At 55.7% G+C, this 19,029-nt stretch overlaps 2 protein-coding genes and 1 pseudogene across 6 annotated transcripts in view; 2 read left to right on the plus strand and 1 right to left on the minus strand.

Moving 5' to 3' along the window:
• Nucleotides 1-1,260: 1,260 nt before the first annotated feature.
• On the plus strand, nucleotides 1,261-8,944 carry PRSS27 (serine protease 27). 4 transcript variants are annotated; one of them, XM_036309671.1, is made up of 6 exons: nucleotides 1,272-1,411; nucleotides 5,389-5,415; nucleotides 6,088-6,250; nucleotides 7,281-7,615; nucleotides 7,962-8,131; nucleotides 8,519-8,943. In XM_036309671.1, the coding sequence occupies exons 1-6, from the start codon at nucleotides 1,360-1,362 to the stop codon at nucleotides 8,810-8,812; spliced, it is 1,041 nt and encodes a 346-aa protein (XP_036165564.1). In that variant the 5' UTR covers nucleotides 1,272-1,359; the 3' UTR covers nucleotides 8,813-8,943. The 4 variants fall into 4 exon arrangements, with proteins under 4 accessions (XP_036165565.1, XP_036165564.1, XP_036165567.1 ...); XM_036309674.1 differs by having other exon boundaries at nucleotides 7,323-7,615; XM_036309675.1 differs by having other exon boundaries at nucleotides 1,276-1,411; nucleotides 7,344-7,615; nucleotides 8,519-8,944.
• A 138-nt stretch (nucleotides 8,945-9,082) lies between these two features.
• LOC118656394 lies at nucleotides 9,083-12,288 on the plus strand (annotated as a pseudogene).
• A 4,311-nt stretch (nucleotides 12,289-16,599) lies between these two features.
• KCTD5 (potassium channel tetramerization domain containing 5) overlaps nucleotides 16,600-19,029 on the minus strand; it is a 34,337-nt gene continuing 31,907 nt past the window's right edge. For both annotated transcript variants that reach the window (XM_036308505.1, XM_036308506.1), the window contains one exon: nucleotides 16,600-18,345. Coding sequence is in view for 1 of the 2 variants with exons in the window: in XM_036308506.1 (XP_036164399.1) it covers nucleotides 18,316-18,345 (30 nt within the window). In the remaining variant the exon portion in view is untranslated. The remainder of the gene's footprint in view (nucleotides 18,346-19,029) is intronic.

A 19,029-nucleotide genomic window follows, 5' to 3' on the forward strand; every position in this document is an offset into this window, starting at 1 on the left:
CCAGACCGCCCACCCCGAGCTCCAGGGGCCGTGCAGGGGTGAGGGGGTGCGGGGCCGCAGGGAGGAGAGGAGGCGGCCCCGCCCTCGCACCCGCCGCGCCCGCCGCAGTGTCGCCGGCGCCCACTGGAGGCCTGAGCTGCGCTGACCCGGAGCGCCCGCCGAGGCCGAGGCGGCAGCGGGGGTGGGGGGCCCCCCACTGTCTACTGCGGCGGCCCCGCGGTACACCCCAGCCACACGCATCCCTGGCGCCGGCGGGGAAACGGAGGCGGAGCTCGGCCCGCCCCCAGCGCACCCCCCGCAGGCCCAGCGGGGAGCACGGACCCTGCCCCGGGCTTCGCCCCCACCCCGACCCCGCGGCCCGGGCGGGGACTGGCCACCCCGGCTCCGGCCCCGGCTCTGACGTCAGCCCCAGGTGCCCAAAACTTCCTCCTCGAGCTGCTTCCTGCGCCTCGGCCACACGTCCTGGAGCCCGGGAGGCCGGCCGGCCGGCTGCACCCAAGGGAGGGACGCAGGGGGAGGTCATCCCGCGGCCCGGCCTTCCCGGAACCGGCTTCCGCCCCGCCCGCCAGAACCCGCGGGTTCCAGGAAGCCTCCCCCACCCCCCACCCGGTCCCCGGTCGTCCTGAGAGGAGGGGGCAGCCCCGCGAATGCGAGCTGGGGCCACCCTGGGGTGTGTTTGGGACAATACGTTTGGGTGGGCGCTTCTGGGACCCAGTTTCTTGGGACGGGGAGCCCGTGAGAGGCACTGGGATCAGGTGGGGACACCCCAACCACACCTGCACTCCTTCCCCCGCTGTTCTTTGTTGCAAAAGTACAGGCGACCCGGACTTCTCCCTGCCAACCCCCATCCCCACCACCACCACACACACACATTAATGTAAGCCCCAGCCTGGGCTCCGGCTCCCTGATGCCTGGTACACAGTAAGTGCTCAATAAATGTGAATGAATGAACAGATGACTGAATGACACAGGGAAATTCTCCTGGGTGGATTGCAGTCAGCTTGCCTGTGTGAGACCTGTGGTCAGTTCAGGGTGGCAGGCAGAAAACCCAGGCCACAAGTGCCCAAATGAGACAGGTGCACCCTTACTCCAGGACCCTAAGGTGTTAGGGTGAGGGGTTTGGCCTTTTGGGATTCAGGGGGTTCAGGGCCAGGTCATGGAGGAGCTGGGGTTCTGGAGTGCCTCCTTCCCTCCAATAGGAGCTGGGCAGGCTGGGCCAACAGGTTGGGTGGCATAGCCAAGCTGACACTCACCTCCAGCATAAAACCCCACTTCATGGAGGCCAGTACCTCACACTAGTGCTCTCGGAGATCCCGCCACTGCTGTCCCCCACCCGGCGCCCCAGACAGGCCTGAGATCATGAGGCAGCCGCCAGCCGTGGCCCTGCTCCTGCTGCTGCTGCTTCGGTTTGGTGAGTCCTGGGTGTTGCAGGAAGTCTTTCCTCCCCTCCCAGAGGGGTCTCCTCTGCCCTGCCTGGAGCTCTGGCTAAGCCCCACTCCCTGGCCAGGCCTGGGGCTGCAGCACATGGCCCCCTTCCCTGCTCTAATGGTGGGGCCTCCCAGGCAGGTGGGAAAGTCCAGATGTCCCACCTGGGGCAGTGAAGACGGGAAGGTCGGATGGGGGTGTAGGCACAGGCCCAAGAGGCAGCGACATGGACAGGGCCTTTGCTACCCTTCCCCCACTTGTGTCCCGCACTCACTGGCCAAGCTCTGGGCTTGTTGCCTCTGCTGCTTCTCATCTGGCCTCTCCCTATCCTGCATATAAAGACACAGGCTGCATGAATACAGGACCTGAACTCAGGGCCCCTGGGTTCCAAATCCCTGAATGGCCATCAGCTGGGCCCCCAGAGGGCGGAGCTGCCGCCTGAGCCTGGGAGCCCCAGGAAGCTGGTGGGGATTCAGTGGGGAGCCAGGGAAGAGTGAGGGCCAGCGATGCAGGCTCCTACTCCCACTTGAAGGAAGGGTATGGGCTAGGGTCAGCAGGTGCCAGCCAGGGAACCCCACCTGCCAGGCCCTTCCTGGTGGGGCGGGCTGCTCTCTACCAGGGAAATCTTCCTGCATTCCTGGGCCAGCCTGGCCAGTCCCGCCACCACCTCACTTCCCTGTCCTCACATCACCTCCCAGGGCCGGGCTGGGTCATACTAGGCCACAACTTGGCCATGGCTCCAGGCTTCCCACCAGGGTGGCACTTCGGTATGGAGGGCCAGCCTCCCTTGACCCCCCCCCCCCCCCGCCCCCCCAGGCCTCCACTTCTGGCCTCCTGGCATAAGAATAACAATATTCTTTGAGGGAGCCCAACTCTGTCAGGAGGTGTTAACACAGTGATGGCTCCTGACGGGTTGAGTAATCAAGGTCAATGCCAGTAGAAACAGAGGCCTGCATTTGACTCACAAACACCTGTGACCAGAGACCTGACTTCTTCAACACCCTCCTCACCCCTACCTCTAGCTCTTCCTCCTGGAGCTGCCATCCCCACCAGCCAAGCCCCCATCAGCTGCAGGAGCATGGGGGCCCTGGACCCGGACAAGGGGCCTGACCCCATGGCCAGCTTACCCAGCCCCTGACAGGATCCCTACCCTGCAGAGCCCAGGTCTCCACCCCTTCCTGGTCAGCCCAGCCCCCGTAGCCACTCTCCTTCTGTCCCTCTATATTCCCTGGGCTCAAGCCTCTGGACGTAGGCCTTCAAGGAGCTCCTGGGCCAATAGGTGAGGTGAGCAAGTCTACCTCCAGGTGAGCAAGGTGGGCAGAGCTCTGTGAGGCCTGGAGGGAAGACTGAGAGTTCAGGAGAGGGAACCAGGCTTCCCAAATGCCAGTGCAAGCAAGAGAGCCGCCCAGAGGAGGTGGCATCGCTTCTATGCCTCAATCTGGAGTAGGACCTGTAGGATTTGGAGCTATAGAGACCAGAAGTAAAGGGCCTCCAGGAAGGGATGTGTTGTGAGCAAACCTTCAGAAGCCAGAGGACTCAATGGGAATGAGAAGCAGAGTTGCATTAGGTTGGGGTGAGGAAGTCTGCAAAGCCTCAAAGGGGTCCTGCCAGGCCACCCCCGCATGCACACTTGATCCTGGGAGTGGACCCTGGATCCATCTGCACGGATGGGAAGGGGGATGGCTATGGGGAGAATCAGGACAAAGCCCTGAAAAATTCCCACAGGGAGGAAACAAGCCTGTAAGTACATTAGTGCTGGTGAGTAGATGGGGCTCAGGGGTGAGAGGGGCGGGGTGGGGGATAGGAGTGAACTGGAGCATCATGTGCAAGCAGAAGCTTCAGTCCTTAGAGCAGTGGTTCTCAACCTTGGCTGCACATTAGAATCACCTGGGCATCTTTTTAAAATCCTGATTTCTGGGCCTCATCCTCCGGAAATTCTGTTTCTTTGTTACTAATGTGGTGGCCCCACCCCATAACAAAGAAACAGAATTTCCGGAGGGTGAGGCCCAGAAGTCAGGATTTTAAAAAAATTCCCAGGTGATTCTAATGTGCAGCCAAGGTTGAGAACCACTGCCTTAGAAAGAGCTGGGGGTCAGGTGTTATGAATTTAACTAAATTATATGGTGCTAAGATGAGGGAGCTACAGGGAGCAGCAGTCCCAGGGTATATTTGCATTTTCAAAGGGCACCTTGCAACACAAATCCATGAGCAGAATGTCCAGGACAGACTTCCTGTTTCATTCACTGGACCAGGCTGGTCTCACTCTTGCCCTGGAACTTCTGCTTGGTACCCTTTCTACTTTGAAGAATGGTCAGTCCCTCCTGTACCTTCTCAGCCCCCACATATCTATCTCCTCTTCTTGCCACATCCATAGCTCTCCCCGCCTCCTGCTCACTGCATCATCCAGCCCCAACACCTCAGCACTGGGGAGTGGACGCCTTGGATTAGGAGTCTGGCTGGAAGACTGGGGGTCCCATAAAAAGAATACAGGGTCCTCCTTGGGCACCCCGTGGAGGTGCACAGCTCAGTCCTGTGCTACCCGCCCCAGGGGCCCCATGGGGCTGGTTACTATTCTGATTAGAGTGAGGACAGGTTCAGTAGCAGCTTCCCCACCCTCCATGCCCTGAAAGAAGTTGAGACACAGGAGAAATTCTGGGGGCTGAGGTGAGGAGAGGCTGTCCTGAGCCACTCACCCTAGCTCTGGTCAGATTTGTCCCCAGTGAACCAGATATGCTGGGGGAGGCATCTCTCTCTCTCTCTCTCTCTCTCTCTCTCTCTCTCTCTCTCTCTCTCTCATCTCGAGGCAGGTATTTCCACATTGTTGCTGGCAGTGGAAGAGACTATCGCCTGGGCTGGTGTCTCAAGGCTGGGGTTGACGTTCCTGTAAAGGCCTAGCAGCAGGCCCTGTGTCTGTGTCCAGAGATGTGAGGGGCAGTGGGTCCTGGGGAGATGGGTCCCAAGAACAGCTCTACCTCATTCCTCTACCTGTCCCCCCGCCTCCCCCACCTCAGGGTGCCATGGCCCAGCAGAGGGTCTTGGGTTCCACCTGCAGAGCATGCTAAAATGCGAGTGAAGGGTCAGCTCTTGGGAATCTGGAATCTTGGGAAGACTAACCCGCAATGACCGCTGACTGGCTTCTCTCTATTCCCCTGAGACTAGAGCAGCCGTGGGCAAACTACAGCCCACGGGCCGGATCCGGCCCATTTGAAATGAATAAAACTAAAAAAAAAAAGACTGTACCCTTTTATGTAATGATGTTTACTTTGAATTTATATTAGTTCACACAAACACTCCAGCCATGCTTTTGTTCCGGCCCTCAGTCCAGTTTAAGAACCCATTGTGGCCCTTGAGTCAAAAAGTTTGCCCATCCCTGGCCTAGAGAGAGAGCCGTGGGCTAGGCTGTAGCCTCGGGATTGAAGTTAGATTGGAGACATGCTCCTTGGACTGTGAGAACGTCCAGACCTCTGAAATGCAAAGGCCGCTCTCAGGGACTCTTCCTTTATCCCAGCTCAAGGCTGTCCAAGGTGGGAAATGCAGACCCCACAGCATCAGGCCTTAAGGCTGGATCCTCCCTAGAGCTTCCAGACAAGGATGTGTGTGAGGTGTGGAGGAAGAGACCTCTTCAGAGACTGGAAGAGCCATCCTGCCCTAAGCAGGAGAGTCAAACTGTGACATGGCCCCCTCACTGGAATCTTCTAATTAGCTCCCTGTATGGCAAGGAGTCTGTCTGCCCTTGCAGATAAGCTCTGGCCCATAGGCCTGGGCCTGTAGACTTTGAATGAGTGTCTGCAGGGTACGTTGAAGGCCCCTGGCCTCTCCTGCTGGGTCCCTTTGTGGACTGTCCTGAGTTCTCAGGGGGCTGGGTATGGAGCAACGGAGGGTCACACTGACCAGCAGTGGGGAAAGGAGGAGCAGAAACTGTTCTGGCAAAGTTGGCTGATGACCCCGTTCTCTCCCTTTCAGGGACTCAGATGACCAAAGCCTTGAACGGTAAGCAGCAAGACCCTTGGATGGGGGGACAGGAGTAGGCTTGAGAGCAGCAAGACTGGCCAGAGGCTCTCACACTCACCCGGAAGGAGACCCAGAATAAATGGGAAGGGCAGGGCACGGGGAATCCCAAAGTACGGAAAAGTTGTGGCTCAATGGAATTGGAGCCCAGACAGGAAGAAGGTCTGTACATTGCAGATGGCACAAGAGGGCCATTGAGGCATGAAGCATGGAGATGGGGCAGGAAAAAGTGACAGGAAAGAAGCAAAGGATAGAACCCGAAGATCATTCTGTTGTAACAACAGACTCCCTTGGGGTCACCCACCCTGGGTGAGACCCTCCCAACATATACTGTGCTTCCAGGAGCCACTGTGTCAGGTGATGGGGTCAGATCTCTACATGTGTTACCTCAACCCTCGATGGTGTCACCATCTCATGAGTGAGGTGTTTGAGGCCATGGGGGTGGGGTCCTTTCCCAAAGCTTGGAAGGATATGCCTGTGTCAGAGGCTGACCTGATGCCCAGGTCTCTGACTTGCCCAAGGTCCCCAAGCAGGTCAGGGACAGGGAGGCCCCAGGATTGAGCAGAAAGTGGAAGCTGGAATGTGGGGTTGGGGTAGGTAATCAGCTGACGGAACCAACCCCCAGTGAGTGCTGCCCTGGTTGTGTTCCCCTAGTCTGCGGGCGCCCGAGGATGCTGAACCGGATGGTGGGTGGGCAGGATGCCTTGGAGGGCGAGTGGCCATGGCAGGTCAGCATCCAGCGAAATGGAAGCCACTTCTGTGGGGGCAGCCTCATCACAGATCGGTGGGTCCTCACTGCGGCGCACTGCTTCTCCAAGTAAGTCTCCCTCCCCCCAACCCACCCCCCACACACACACACTCTCCCTCACTACTAACTGCCTATGTCCACTCTGCCTCTCTCCACACCAGGGGCACCGCTGACAGAGCCCCATGCCCCGCCAGATTTCAGCACCTTGGACAGTGTCTACCGCCTGTCCAGCACTGACCCACCTTTCTGGCCAGCACTGACCCACCTTTAGTCCTCCCTTCGGGACTAACTTCCAGGTTCAATCTCTCCTTCCCAGCCTTTGCTCCCTGCACCCCAGTCGGGAGGTCCACTGCTGGTCTCACTAGTGATGTGCTTGGCCAGGACTGGGGCCCTGTCCCTACAAGTGCTGGCAGGTTCCTCCCATGACCTGGCCCTGGTCCTGATCCCCCCTCACACACTTCAGATCCCTTTCCTGGCTGCGACTGTGGTTACAGATGAGCCCAAGGACTGGAGTAGATTGTCTCTTCCTCCTCCTCACCCTAAGATCACCCATATCATTCCTGACCAAAGGGCCAGGCTACACATCCCTGCTATTACACTGTGAAATCACCTGGTCCCTGACCTTCGGGGTTTCCCAAGCACCTCAGCTCTTGCCTCATCACAGCTCTGCATCTTAAATTCAGCAATGCAGGTTCAGAGGGAGTAGTTCACTTGCCCAAGGCTCATGGGAAGGGCTGGGCCCAACCCCCAGTTGATTGGCCCCCAGCTACTCCCTTGCGGGCAGTCAACTCCTTCACCCCTCATGGCAAGCCTTTTACTGTCCTCATTTCACAACCAAGGAAACTGAGTCACAGAGAACTTGATAGGTGAATTGCTCAAGGTCACCCAGCTGGCCAGGGGTGGACCTGGGAATTAAAATCAGAATTTAAAGCTGCTTTAGCTCATACATCCTTAACCACCTCACCCGGACGTGTGTCCCCCTGGAGATTACTTTTCTGTGCAGAGATGTCAGGCACTGGACCTGGATAGCAGGAGGAAGGTGTCTGGCAGGGGAGGAACAAACTAACTACTCCCTTTCCCTTCTCCATCTAACCTGCAGCAATTCCCCCTTTGAAACCTCAGAGGGGCTGCCTCACACCAGCTCTCTGCTCTTTCCCACCAGCACCTCTGAAACATCCTTGTACCAGGTCCTGCTGGGGGCGCGGCAGCTGGTGAAGCCAGGACCACATGCCACGTATTCACGCGTGAAGCGGGTGAAAAGCAACCCCCTATACCAGGGCATGGCCTCCAGTGCCGATGTGGCCCTGGTGGAGTTGGAGGCACCTGTGACCTTCACCAATTATATCCTCCCCGTGTGCATGCCTGACCCCTCGATCACCTTTGAGTCGGGCATGGAATGCTGGGCCACTGGCTGGGGCAGCCCCAGTGAGCAAGGTAATGCGCAGGTTCAGGACAGAATGGGGGACATGCCACAGGGAAGGTCCCAGGCAGGTTGGGGGCCACTCTGAACCAACAGTCTTTTTCTGTTGATAGTGGTACACATCTCTACTCAAATGGGCGAAGTTGGTATAGGAAAGGGGCAGCAGATGCAGGAGGAGCCATGGGAAAGTGGAGAGACGACAGAAAGAACCCAGCCTGGTGCATGAATAAGGGAGGAAGGAATTCTGTTTCACAAAGCCCTAAGCGAGAAGAGGTCTAAACCCAAGCACAAAACAGGGAGGGACGGAGCTGTGGTTCTCAAGAACTGTCCGCTGAGTTGAGGCTGTTTGCCCCTCCCCAGATCGCTTGCCTAACCCTCGAATCCTCCAGAAACTCGCTGTGCCCATCATTGACACGCCCAAGTGTAACCTACTCTACAGCAAAGATGCCGAGTCCGGCTTTCAGCCGAAAACCATCAAGGACGACATGCTGTGTGCTGGCTTCGCTGAGGGCAAGAAGGACGCCTGCAAGGTAGGGGCTGGGACAAGCTGTGATGGAGGCTGAGCCCTGCTCCCCAGGCCTAGGTCAAGGTGAGAGCCAGCCCGGCCTGAGGAGGCCCACTTGGTGGGTCCAGTGTCCAGACCACAGCTGTGTAGTCAGCCGAGAAAAACAGGTCTGCAGTGGGACTCGGGAAAATACAATTTCAACACACCCCTCTGAGCAGGTGGACGGGAGATCTAGAGAAATGGGCAACCCAGGTCAAAAAAGGGCCAGCCACTGGGGTGAGGGGAGCTGGGCAGGGACATTCCTAGGGTGGGGAGGTGAGGGACAATGGGAGGAAAGCAGGTGCGTGTGCTTGTGTACCTGTTGGCTCTCAGGCCCGTGTGGCTTCTGATGGTACCTCTGCTTTCCCTGCAGGGTGACTCAGGAGGCCCCCTGGTGTGCCTGGTGGACCAGTTGTGGCTACAGGCTGGAGTGATCAGCTGGGGTGAGGGCTGTGCCCGCCGGAACCGCCCAGGCGTCTACATCCGGGTTACCTCCCATTATGACTGGATCCATCGGATCATCCCGGAACTGCAGTTTCAGCATGCCAGGTCGGGCGGCCAGAAGCGGGGGCCCCGGGTCCAGCAGCCCCGCGTTCAAAGCTTTGCACCTTGCCTGGCGGCCCACACTGTCCTCCTGGTCCTCATGGCCCTACTCACCTGCTTCTGAGCCCTGCTCAGGCAGGTAGGCGAGTGTGGCCCCCGGAGCCCACATGTACATTTGTAAATAGCTGTTTCTCTCTTCTTTCAAATGCCAGTTATTTTTATTTATGTTCACCCTCCAATAAAAACCTAACCTCAGTACCAGCTGCCAGGTATGGGCCCTTCGGGCAAGAGGGGAGTGGGGGGGGCGCCTGATGGGGAGATGTACTGAGGAGTGTGAGTTGGGGGCAACACCGGGTGGGGGTGTGTGGAGGGCAAGGCTCCCAGTGAGAAGGGAGCTGAGGCAGGCTCACTGGAGCCCAGGTCCTCAGTGTCTGGTGACACCTGCTCCCAAGACCCCCTCACAGGCAGCTTCCCTGCTCCCACCCCTGCCTGCCTCATCGTCCTTGCCTACAGCCACCCTCACCATAAGTGCTGCCCCAGGGCACCCTGGGCTGGACACTAGGGGCAGTGACCAAACCAGCAGAAAGAATGGGGGCCTGGCAGAGGGGCCTGAAGGAAGAGGGTTTTGAGGGACATGGGGGAATCACAGCTCCCACTTTCTATTTCTGAATCACCCCAGGACTTCTTCAAATAACATCAGGGGTGATGCCCCCACCACAATACTTTCCTACTCCAGTGGGGAGTAGGCAGGGGCCTCTCCAGGGGCTCTCTGTTCCTCAGGTTCCTCTTGACCCCAGCTCCTTTTCCGCCACCTCTCCTTCAGCCTCCACCTCCCCCCTGCTGAGTCCAAAGCTGCAGGGAGGAGGCTGGATTTGGGGCCGTATCCACTGGGAGACTCAGGGGGCCCTCCGATGTGCCTGGTGGGCCAGTTGTGGCTACAGGCTGGGGTGGTCAGCTGGGGTGAGGGTTGTTCCCGCCAGAACCACCCAGGAGTCTACACCCAGGTTACCTCCCTTATGCCTGGATCCAGCGGATCATCCCAGAACTGCAGTTTCAGCAGGCCAGGTCGGGCGGCCAGACCTGCCCCTCCTTCTCAGTGCACCTGCTGCAGCTTGTCAGTACCAGGAATCCAGCACAAATCGGTCTCTGGAGCTCTGGCCCGCAGGGTGCTCAGGCCCTGCCATGATGGCGTGTTTCCCATGGGGCACCGTTAGGTTCGCAGGCTGGTTCAAACAGGTCCACAGCAGGCCTCTTCTGTGGCCATGGTCAGCTCTCCCCCACGTGTAGACTGACTCTCAAAAGGTACCTGGGCTGCCCTGGCCAGCTTGGCTCAGTGGATAGAGCATCAGCCTGCGGACTGAAGGGTCCCAGGTTCGATTCCGGCTGAGGGCACATGCCTGGGTTGTGGGCTCGATCCCCAGTGGAGGACTTGCAGGAGGCAGCCCTGATCAAAGATGTTTCTCTTTCATCGATGTTTCTCTCTCTCTATCCCTCTCCCTTTCTCTCTCTAAAAATCAATAAAAAAAATTTTTTTTAAAAAAGGTACCTGGGCTTACCTACCATGCTTAGCAATAATGAACTGGATGAGACTCCTAGGAGGGCCTTGCACGCACATATAACCACATACCCATGCACACACTCCCTAGTACACCACATATACACATTCATGCAGACATGTGCGCACACCCATGCCTTCACTCACAGATGTTCACATTCATGCACACATGCTCACTAGTACATAACATGCACACACCCATGCACACAGAAACACCCACACATATGCAAGCCCATGCACACACCTGTGTATACACAGGCGGAGCTTCCCACCTGGTGACATGAAGGAGGCCTGGATGTTTATGGAATGCATGAATAAGAACTTAGCAAGCACCTGCTGTGAACTGTGCCTGGGGACAGAGTGGGAACAAATAATTCCTCTGTGTTCCACTTTGCCGGGCACACCCCTGCCTGCAGGCAGGAAGGACCAAAAGGTGCAACTGGCAGAGGCTCATGGTGGGCCCACTCCCCTGCTGGCTGCTTGGTGACCCTCTGGGGACTGGACTGTCCGCTACACTCCTTCTCTAGACCAGAGATGGGCTCTCAGTCCCTCAGGGGTCAGCAGGTACACCAAGGCCCAGGCTATGGGTATCCTGAGGGCAGCCGTAGGGACAAGTTCTGGGCCATCCTGGCTGGGACCAGGGTCTGGCCTGGGTCCCGCAGCCTTGGAGAAAGGCCTGGCTGAGCCCCCAGCCCCTGTTCTGAGGTATTAAAAAGCTTCATGCCGAGGGCTGAAGATGGGAGAAGAGCCGAGTGTCTGAGCAGCACTCCCAGCTTCCTCTCTCCTCTGCACCTCGCTCTCACGGCCTGCCCGCCCTGCCCTCCTGCTGCCTGCTCACCCCCCAGAGCAACTTCCACCATGTCCACCTCGGCGAGTTCCCACTGAACAAAGGCATCAAGCAGATGTACATGTCCCTGCCTCAGGGTGATACAGTCCAAGCTGTGTACATCTGGATTGATGGTGCTGGAGAAGGACTGCGATGCAAGACCTGGACCCTGGACAGTGAGCCCAAGAGTATAGAAGAGTTGCCCGAGTGGAATTTTGGTGGCTCTAGTACTATGCAGCCTGAAGGCTCCAACAGTGACATGTATCTCGTTCCTGCTGCCATATTTCAGGACCCTTTCCGCAAGGACCCCAACAAGCTGGTGTTCTGTGAAGTCTTAAAGTACAACCGCAAACCTGCAGAGACAAATTTAATTTAAGCTATACCTGCAAACGGATAATGGACATGATGAGCAATCAGCATCCCTGGTTTGGAACGGAGCAGGAATATACTCTCATGAGCACTACTGCGGCGTGGGAGCAGACAGAGCCTACGGCAGGGATACTGTGGAGACTCACTGCCAGGCCTGCTTGTACGTTGGCAAAGATCTCAGGGACAAATGCCGAGGTCGTGCCCGCCCAGTGGGAATTCCAGATAGGTCCCCGTGAAGGAATCGACATGGGAGATCTTCTCTGGGTGGCCCGTTTCATCTTGCACCGAGTGTGTGAAGACTTTGGAGTGATAGCAACCTGTGATCCCAAGCCCATTCCTGGAAACTGGGATGGTGCAGACGGCCACACCGACTTCAGCACCAAGGCCATGCGAGAGGAGAACGGTCTGAAGTACAGAGGAGTCCATCGAGAGGCTGAGCAGGCAGCACCAGTACCACATCCGAGCCTACGAGCCCAAGGGGGGCCGGGACAATGCCCGGCGGCTAACTGGATCCAACGAAACCTCCACCATTAACGACTTCTCTGCCTGTGTGGCCAACCGTAGAGCCAGCATCGCATTCCCCGGGCTGTGGGCCAGAAGGGGTACTTTGAAGACCGGCACCCCTCTGCCAACTGTGACCTCTTCGCAGTGACAGAAGCCCTCAGCCACACGTGTCTTCTCAACGAAACTGGCGATGAGCCCGTCCAGTACAAAAACGAAGTGGACTAGACTTGCAGCCATCCAACCCCTTCCAATTACTTCTTCATCCCGCTCCCACTCTTACCCCTCAATTATCATAACAAATGTAACTCACAGGGCAAAATATAAAAATCTTTTTTTATTCCTCGTGCCCAGTTGATATCTCTTGCTTTCTTTGGCCAGGTTAGAGGGGTCAAGTTCTTAGTCTCTTCACACACACACACACACACACACACTCTCACTCCCCCCCCCCCCCCCCCATCACTGAAGCTTTCTAGTATGTTAGTGGGGAGGGGGGCGGGGAAACATAACCACTGCTTCACTTAATCAGGTGTTTGTCCTACAGGTCTAGCTATCTGGCCAGCGAGCATAGTATTTATGAAGGGAAGGGAGGGTCTTCTTCTTTGAGGAGCTGAAGGGGGTAGGAGTGCTGGGCTTGCTCTGTGGTTAGGTTAGATACTCCCTTTTGTGGGGAAGTTCCATTTCTTGAAAGGCTATAACCAGCTTTCTTCTTTTTTTAAATTGATTTCAAAGAGGAAGAGAGAGATAGAAACATCGATGAGAGAGAATCATTGATCGGCTGCCTCCTGCATGGCCCCTACTGGGGATGGAGCCTGCAACCTGGGCATGTGCCCTTGACTAGAATCGAACCTGGGATCCTTCAGTTCACAGGCCAATGCTCTAGCCACTGAGCCAAACTGGCTAGAGCAGGGGTGGGCAAACTTTTTGACTCGAGGGTCACAATGGGTTCTTAAACTGGACCGGAGGGCCGAAACAAAAGCATGGATGGAGTGTTTGTGCGAACTAATATAAATTCAAAGTAAACATCATTACATAAAAGGGTATGGTCTTTTTTTTTTTTAGTTTTATTCATTTCAAATGGGCTGGATCCGGCCCGCGGGCCGTAGTTTGCCCACGGCTGGGCTAGAGCATAACCAGCTTTCTAATTAAAGTGAGAACTAGGAAAGGTGGGGGGCAGCAGGCAGGAAGATGCCCTCTTACCGGCCAACTGTGACCCCTTTGCAGTGACCTGCTTCCCTGGCCTGGGGCTGAGTACCCTCACTGGAAGGTAAACTCAGCATAAAGGGACAGAATGGGTAGCCCTGCCTTCGAAGAAAAAGTTCTCATTGCTTGGTCCTCCGTTTATAACACAAATCAGAGTAGTGTTTTTGTATTTAAATGAGAAAAAAATTATATATATGGGTGTGTGGATATGTGTGCTTTTTCTAAAGGAGACAAACCGTCCTGGTCACTGGGAGCCAAATTTGAGTGAGGAGTCTGGTTAGAAATAAGGCTCTCCTTTTGAGGGGGGGTGAGGGTGACGGTGCTTGAAAAGTTGGCTGTTAGGGGCTCTTAAACCCTCACTACCATTTAAGGGTTTCTGTGCCCTGCCTGCCCTTCTGGACATAGCTGGCTAACAGGAGCAAACAGCAGCGGTCACCCAAGCCCCCTGGCTTTGGTTTATAAAGACACACATATGCACAGGGGTTTAGAAATATGAGTTGGCTGGTCTACTTGCGCATGTATGTTACTGACAAGGGGGTATTGGGTTATTTTCTGGGGAACTAGCATGTCACTAAAACAGGCCTTTTGATGTATTAAAAAAAAATTTTTAAGCAAAACCAATTTAGATTTTAATCATATTTGCAGGGATTTGAAGTCTCTGTTTTACAGAATTGCTTGTTTGCTTCCAGTCTCCTTACTGTCTGCTCTGAGAGGGGAGGGGGACAGGACTGGGGCTAAACACTTGTAATTTTGTATCCTGGTGTCTGTTCTGAGTGTGAAATATTCCTTTCCACTTATTAAGATTCTGAGGAGTTATTTTTTCTTTTATAATAAAAAAACAAATCCCACCTTCAAAAAAAAAAAAAAAAAGCTTCATGCGTAACTGGTGTGGCTCAGTGGTTGAGCATTGACCTATGAAACAGGAGGTCATGGTTCAATTCCCATCAGGACACATGCCCGGGTTTCAGACTCAATCCCCAGCAGGGGTGTGCAGGAAGCAGCCGATCAATGAATCTCTCTCATCATTGACGTTTCTCTCTCTCCCACCCTCTCCCATCATCTCTGAAATCAATAAAAACATATTTTTTTTAAAAAGGGACGCTTCAGGCCTGTGATTAGAGATTAGGTGGTCTCTGGGGGAAAGCCCCTCTGTAGCCTCTGTGGGAGGCCAGAATGAAGCCTTACTGCCTGGAGATGGGTGAAGAGCAGGCTCTTCTCAGAGGACTTGCCACCCTCTCTGCCTCCTGCAGCCTGCTGTCCCAGCTTTCTTTGTGGCCTGGATTCCCCCATTAACACCCCCTCCTGATCTACTACAGGGCAGGGGTCTGGTCAGGTTCTGTGGGGCCAATGAGGAGGGGCACAGATGGCAGGGCAGCCTAGCCTCCAGTGACACCACGCCCAGTTGGGCTGGGAGGGTGAGTCTGGAGTCCCAGGTGGGGCCCCTGATGCAGCCAAGGTGGTGGCCAGCACATGACCGAGGGCACAGTTCCCCCATCCCTGGGCTCCCCCAACACTGTCCCCGCGCAGACCCAGAGCAGATGCTCGACCAGAGGGCTGTGGAGAGGAAGGGCAAATACTCGTGGAGAGACCAGGAGATTAAAAGGGAAAGCAGATGTATTTCATGCCTTTCACAGTTCACAGCACACTTAGTGCTGTGAACGGAGGTTAAGGAGAGACATGCCCCCATCTGTCACCAGTCCCCTTTCCCACCCTTGGCAGGGGTGTGGCTCTGACACAACTTTCCACTATCTCCAAGCAGTAACCCAGGAGCCATCTGCCAGGCGGGGTGTGGCAGGACCAGGTCCAGGTCAGTAGCAGGAAGAACACTTTGGAGAACCTTCTAGCCTCAAGGAACAGAGGTCAGCCATGGCTCTGATGTAGCAGGATGCCTGACTGTGCCTTGAGCAGAGCCCTAGGTCTGTGCACCACCAAGAGCTCAGGTGCTCAGGAGGCATGGAGCAGGGGACAAGAGGGGGTGCAAATCAAAGCCCCTAAAGCCAGAGACTCACCTCTTCCACCCGGGGGTTGTGCATGTGCAGAGTTTCCGTCTGTCTCAGGGAAGCACAGCTCGCTCCAAAGGTGCGAAGTGGAGCTGCTTCCGCTGAAGGCACACCTGGGCCTCAGCGCCCACAGGCCTGCCACAGGCTCCGTGGGACTAACAGCTGCCCTACAGGCTGAACCCTTCATTGCCCCGACAGGGCTCAGTGACCGGTGGGTAACAGGGCACCTGCCAGCCACTGCCACCAGCTCAGGGCAAGACAAAAGATGCCAGAAGCACCTGTTGGGTGGACACAAGTAAACAAAAGGGAGAGGAGGGGCAAAGCAAGGGGTCAAGGGTTGGTGCCTGCCCTATGCAGAGCCCTGGAAGGTTCCAGACATGGGCTCTGCAGGAGGCCCAGCAGTTGGGGCTCCTCGAAGGGAGCCTGCACACAGCAAGCACCCGCCTTCCCCTCCTGTCTGTCCTCTGGCTTCCTGGAGCTACAGGGCTGGTGGCCCCGAGGCTGCCCCGGAAGCTGTCACTTGCCCTCCTCACACACTCCATGTCAGGCAGGCTGTGCCTGGAGGATGAGGACCGAGGGGCGGGGCTCCCTCATCAACCTCAGAACCCAGATTAGACGGCTGTTTCCTTTCCAGTCCTTGGCTAAACAGAAGACAATCTGAGGACTTTGACAGGACGCCCGATATACTCTGGAACCTCTCCCAAGTCCCCACCTGGCAGAGGGAACTAGGGGCATGTGCAGGTTTGCTGTTGACATCAGGGAGCTGGGTGATGCCAAGTTTAGTCTGTTCAGAAAGCAAACTCCTCAGGGCAGAACTTGGAGTACTTTGCCATGTGCCCGGGCTGTAACAGAGGTATGGACGAACCCAGCCCCCGGGCAGGCAGTTCCTACCCCCAGCCTGGGCAGGCAGAACAGGTCCCCACCCAGCCTGGCCAGGGGCCCCACACCTGGAAACAAGACAGACACTCCCGAGAGGCTGGAAGTGTGGATTGCCGGAGACTCCAAAACCTGATAATCGAGGACATCCTAGCCAGCCTCAGCGAGCCAGAGCTCTCCAGGGGACACAGGAACAGGAATTTCCCTAAAGCGTGGAGAGCATCTCAGGAGCTATCCCACAGCGGCCACCAGCGGGAGCCAGAGCGACTGCGGGGAGGGTGGCATTGGGGGTGGGAGGCTCGCAGTGCCCAAGGACGTGAAGGAATTCGAAGCTGGTGTTTCTGGCCAGAGTAAGAGACAAGACAGGTGGGCACACTAAACTTGATGAGGCATCAGTGCTTTAAAATAAGTCACTCAAAGATGATCTTGTCCCCCGGCATGTGCTGCACTCATCCCCTAGCCAATCCCCAGGCTGGTCAGTAATAGACAGGTGGACGGCCCAGCTCCACCCTGGCCACTAACCATGCCCAGTGTCGCCAAGAGCTTTTCCATGCATTTTAAGATATTAACAGTTGCTCTGCTCATTCATAAATACACAATTTTATTTGCTATTTTCAGGGGAAACTTAGGCATTAAACTGTCAGCTGATAAAATACGGATACCTAAAAAAGTATAAAAGTATAAATATCCCCTTAGAATAAATTTTAGTGAATTAGGTCTTACTATCTTTAAATTAAAAAAAAAAAAAAGCCTATCTATAATGTCAAGGTCACAAATTAAACAACAATAAGCGGCCAGCAGTGCCCCACAGGTATACCCTGAAGCCCACAAAGGCCGCCCTCTTCCCAAGGCTCCATGAGGAAAACGGGTCACCAGGGGCTAAATATGCCCTATAGAAAGGTTGCTATAAATGGTTGAAGCCAAACATTTAACAACATACAACAGACCTTACAAAAAGGAGTAGGTAAGTCCTAGGTGCTGGAGAACTTGGTTAATCAGGTTATTTATTGGCAAAGAAGAAGAGGGCACAGGTGAGATGCCTCCGGAAGCATTGAAACTAGACGTGCCAGACTCTGCCCGACATGTCAGCAGCCCCGGTGTCAGTGTGCACAGCTCCCGGGGGAAGCCGTAGGTCAGGAAACAGAGAGCTGCTTGTCTGAGCCAGGTCCCCCAGACTCTAACAGTTTCCACGACCAGCTCAGAAAGGTCTGTTCTCAAAGCATGTGGACAGCAGGTTTTAAAGGAATCCTAGTAGTTCCAATGTCATGTAAGGTGGGCAGAGCCCATGTGTGGAGTCTCAAACATCCCAGAAATATCAGAGAGAACTGCATAGTTATACAAAGAAAATGAAAGAGCCGGCAAGAAAGAGAAATATGTGTGATGCGCTGTAAACATCCAATTTTCAACATGACCCGGAATTTCAGCTCCGGAAGCCAGGTGGACAGGCCTCCCGCCTGACCTCCATCCCAGGCGAGACAAAGGCACTGACGAGCGCCAGCTCCTCCAAGAGCCCATGGGTGGGAGGAACAAAATTTCTACCTCCCTTTAAAGGACTTAACAGATCAATCCAAAATGCAGCAACACTTTTAGGCATTTCTAAAAAGTAAAAACATTGGGAAGTCTATCCACACTGGAAATAAGAGATGCAAAGGTCTCTTGCCTGGAAAATACAAGTGAAGAAGACTTGACTGTTCCAGGCCAGGTCAGGCCAGGGGAACATGGCTCTGAAGGAGGCCCAGCCTTGGGGTGGGGTCCAGGAAGTAGTGAACATACAGAGGCCACCTCTGTCAAAAGCTGCCCAAGGCTGCGAGAACCAGTCACACCTGGGCATGACTCTGACCCGAGAACCAGGGCCTGGTGCGGTGGGGTGACCAGCGGACACCCAGAGCCTGGGGCCACAGCACTGTGACCACTTCCTACCAGCAAGGCCCAGGCTCCATTACAGACTGTTTATGTAGCACCAAGAACGCTGTCCTCTAAATGATCTTCGGTGATTAAAGGGGTCGGTCAGGAGCATCCTTCCTCGGGCCTGGGTGGCACTTGGAAAAACCGAGCGAAGGCTCCCATAACAACGCCCGCCTGGCCAGCACACCTCCTCCTAGTGGGGGATGCCCGGCCTTGAACAGCTGGTCACGTCTCTCACCACCCACCTCAGAGGCAAAAAAGGATTCACACCCAGATCTCTATAGAAAATTGTCAAAAGCAGGTTTCTTCTCACGGCCAAGCTTCCTCGACATGGCGGTTCATTTCATCTTGGGAAAAGTAAAACGTTTCATCAGCTGTCAACATTGAGCTCCTCACATCCTTGAACCTCGTTCTTGCAAAATCTGAAAATGCCAAATGCAGAGAATGAGGACTTGGGTTTTGCACAGGGAGGTGGGAACTACGCAGGCCTGGAACCAAGTGCCCTGCTTCAGGAAGTGGAGCCCACAGATCCCAATCAGCCTACAGACGACTCAGCTCAGGGGCCTGAGGAAGCCAGTACCACAGCTAAGGTCTGAGAATAGGCTGGGGCTCAGCCCAGCTGACCCTCGATGTAGGGGCCTGGCTTGCGTGCCTCCTGTCCTACATGAGGGGCTGGCCCCTCCAACTCTCTCAACCCTCCATCCCAACCTGACATCAGAAAGGCATGTTCCCGCCTCCACCAGGTGCCTCCCTGGGCTTCCTCCAGGAGGTCTGAGGAACACAGGCATGGCTGGAGGGGGGACAGCTCCTTATCAGGCCCCCATGGACTGCCAACAGCCGCCTCTCTCCCTCCCACTCTTCCTTGGCATTTCAGGGCCAGAGCAGCCGTCCACCCCACCCAGCCCTTCCCTCACCACTGGGATCAATTGTGCATCCCATCCACTTCCAAATCGGACTGGGGAGCTCCTCAAGGCCTGGAGCCACCTGGGGACACGCCTGTGCACTGGCAAATGCCCATGGAGTTGAACCCCACACCGGTGGAGGAGCTGGAGCCACCCTGTGTCCCTGGGTGGGGGCTTCAGGGCTGGCAAATATTGCTGTTTCCA

This window comes from Myotis myotis, unplaced genomic scaffold (assembly GCF_014108235.1).
Source record: "Myotis myotis isolate mMyoMyo1 unplaced genomic scaffold, mMyoMyo1.p scaffold_m19_p_5, whole genome shotgun sequence".
In the NCBI taxonomy this organism is placed as follows: domain Eukaryota; kingdom Metazoa; phylum Chordata; class Mammalia; order Chiroptera; family Vespertilionidae; genus Myotis; species Myotis myotis.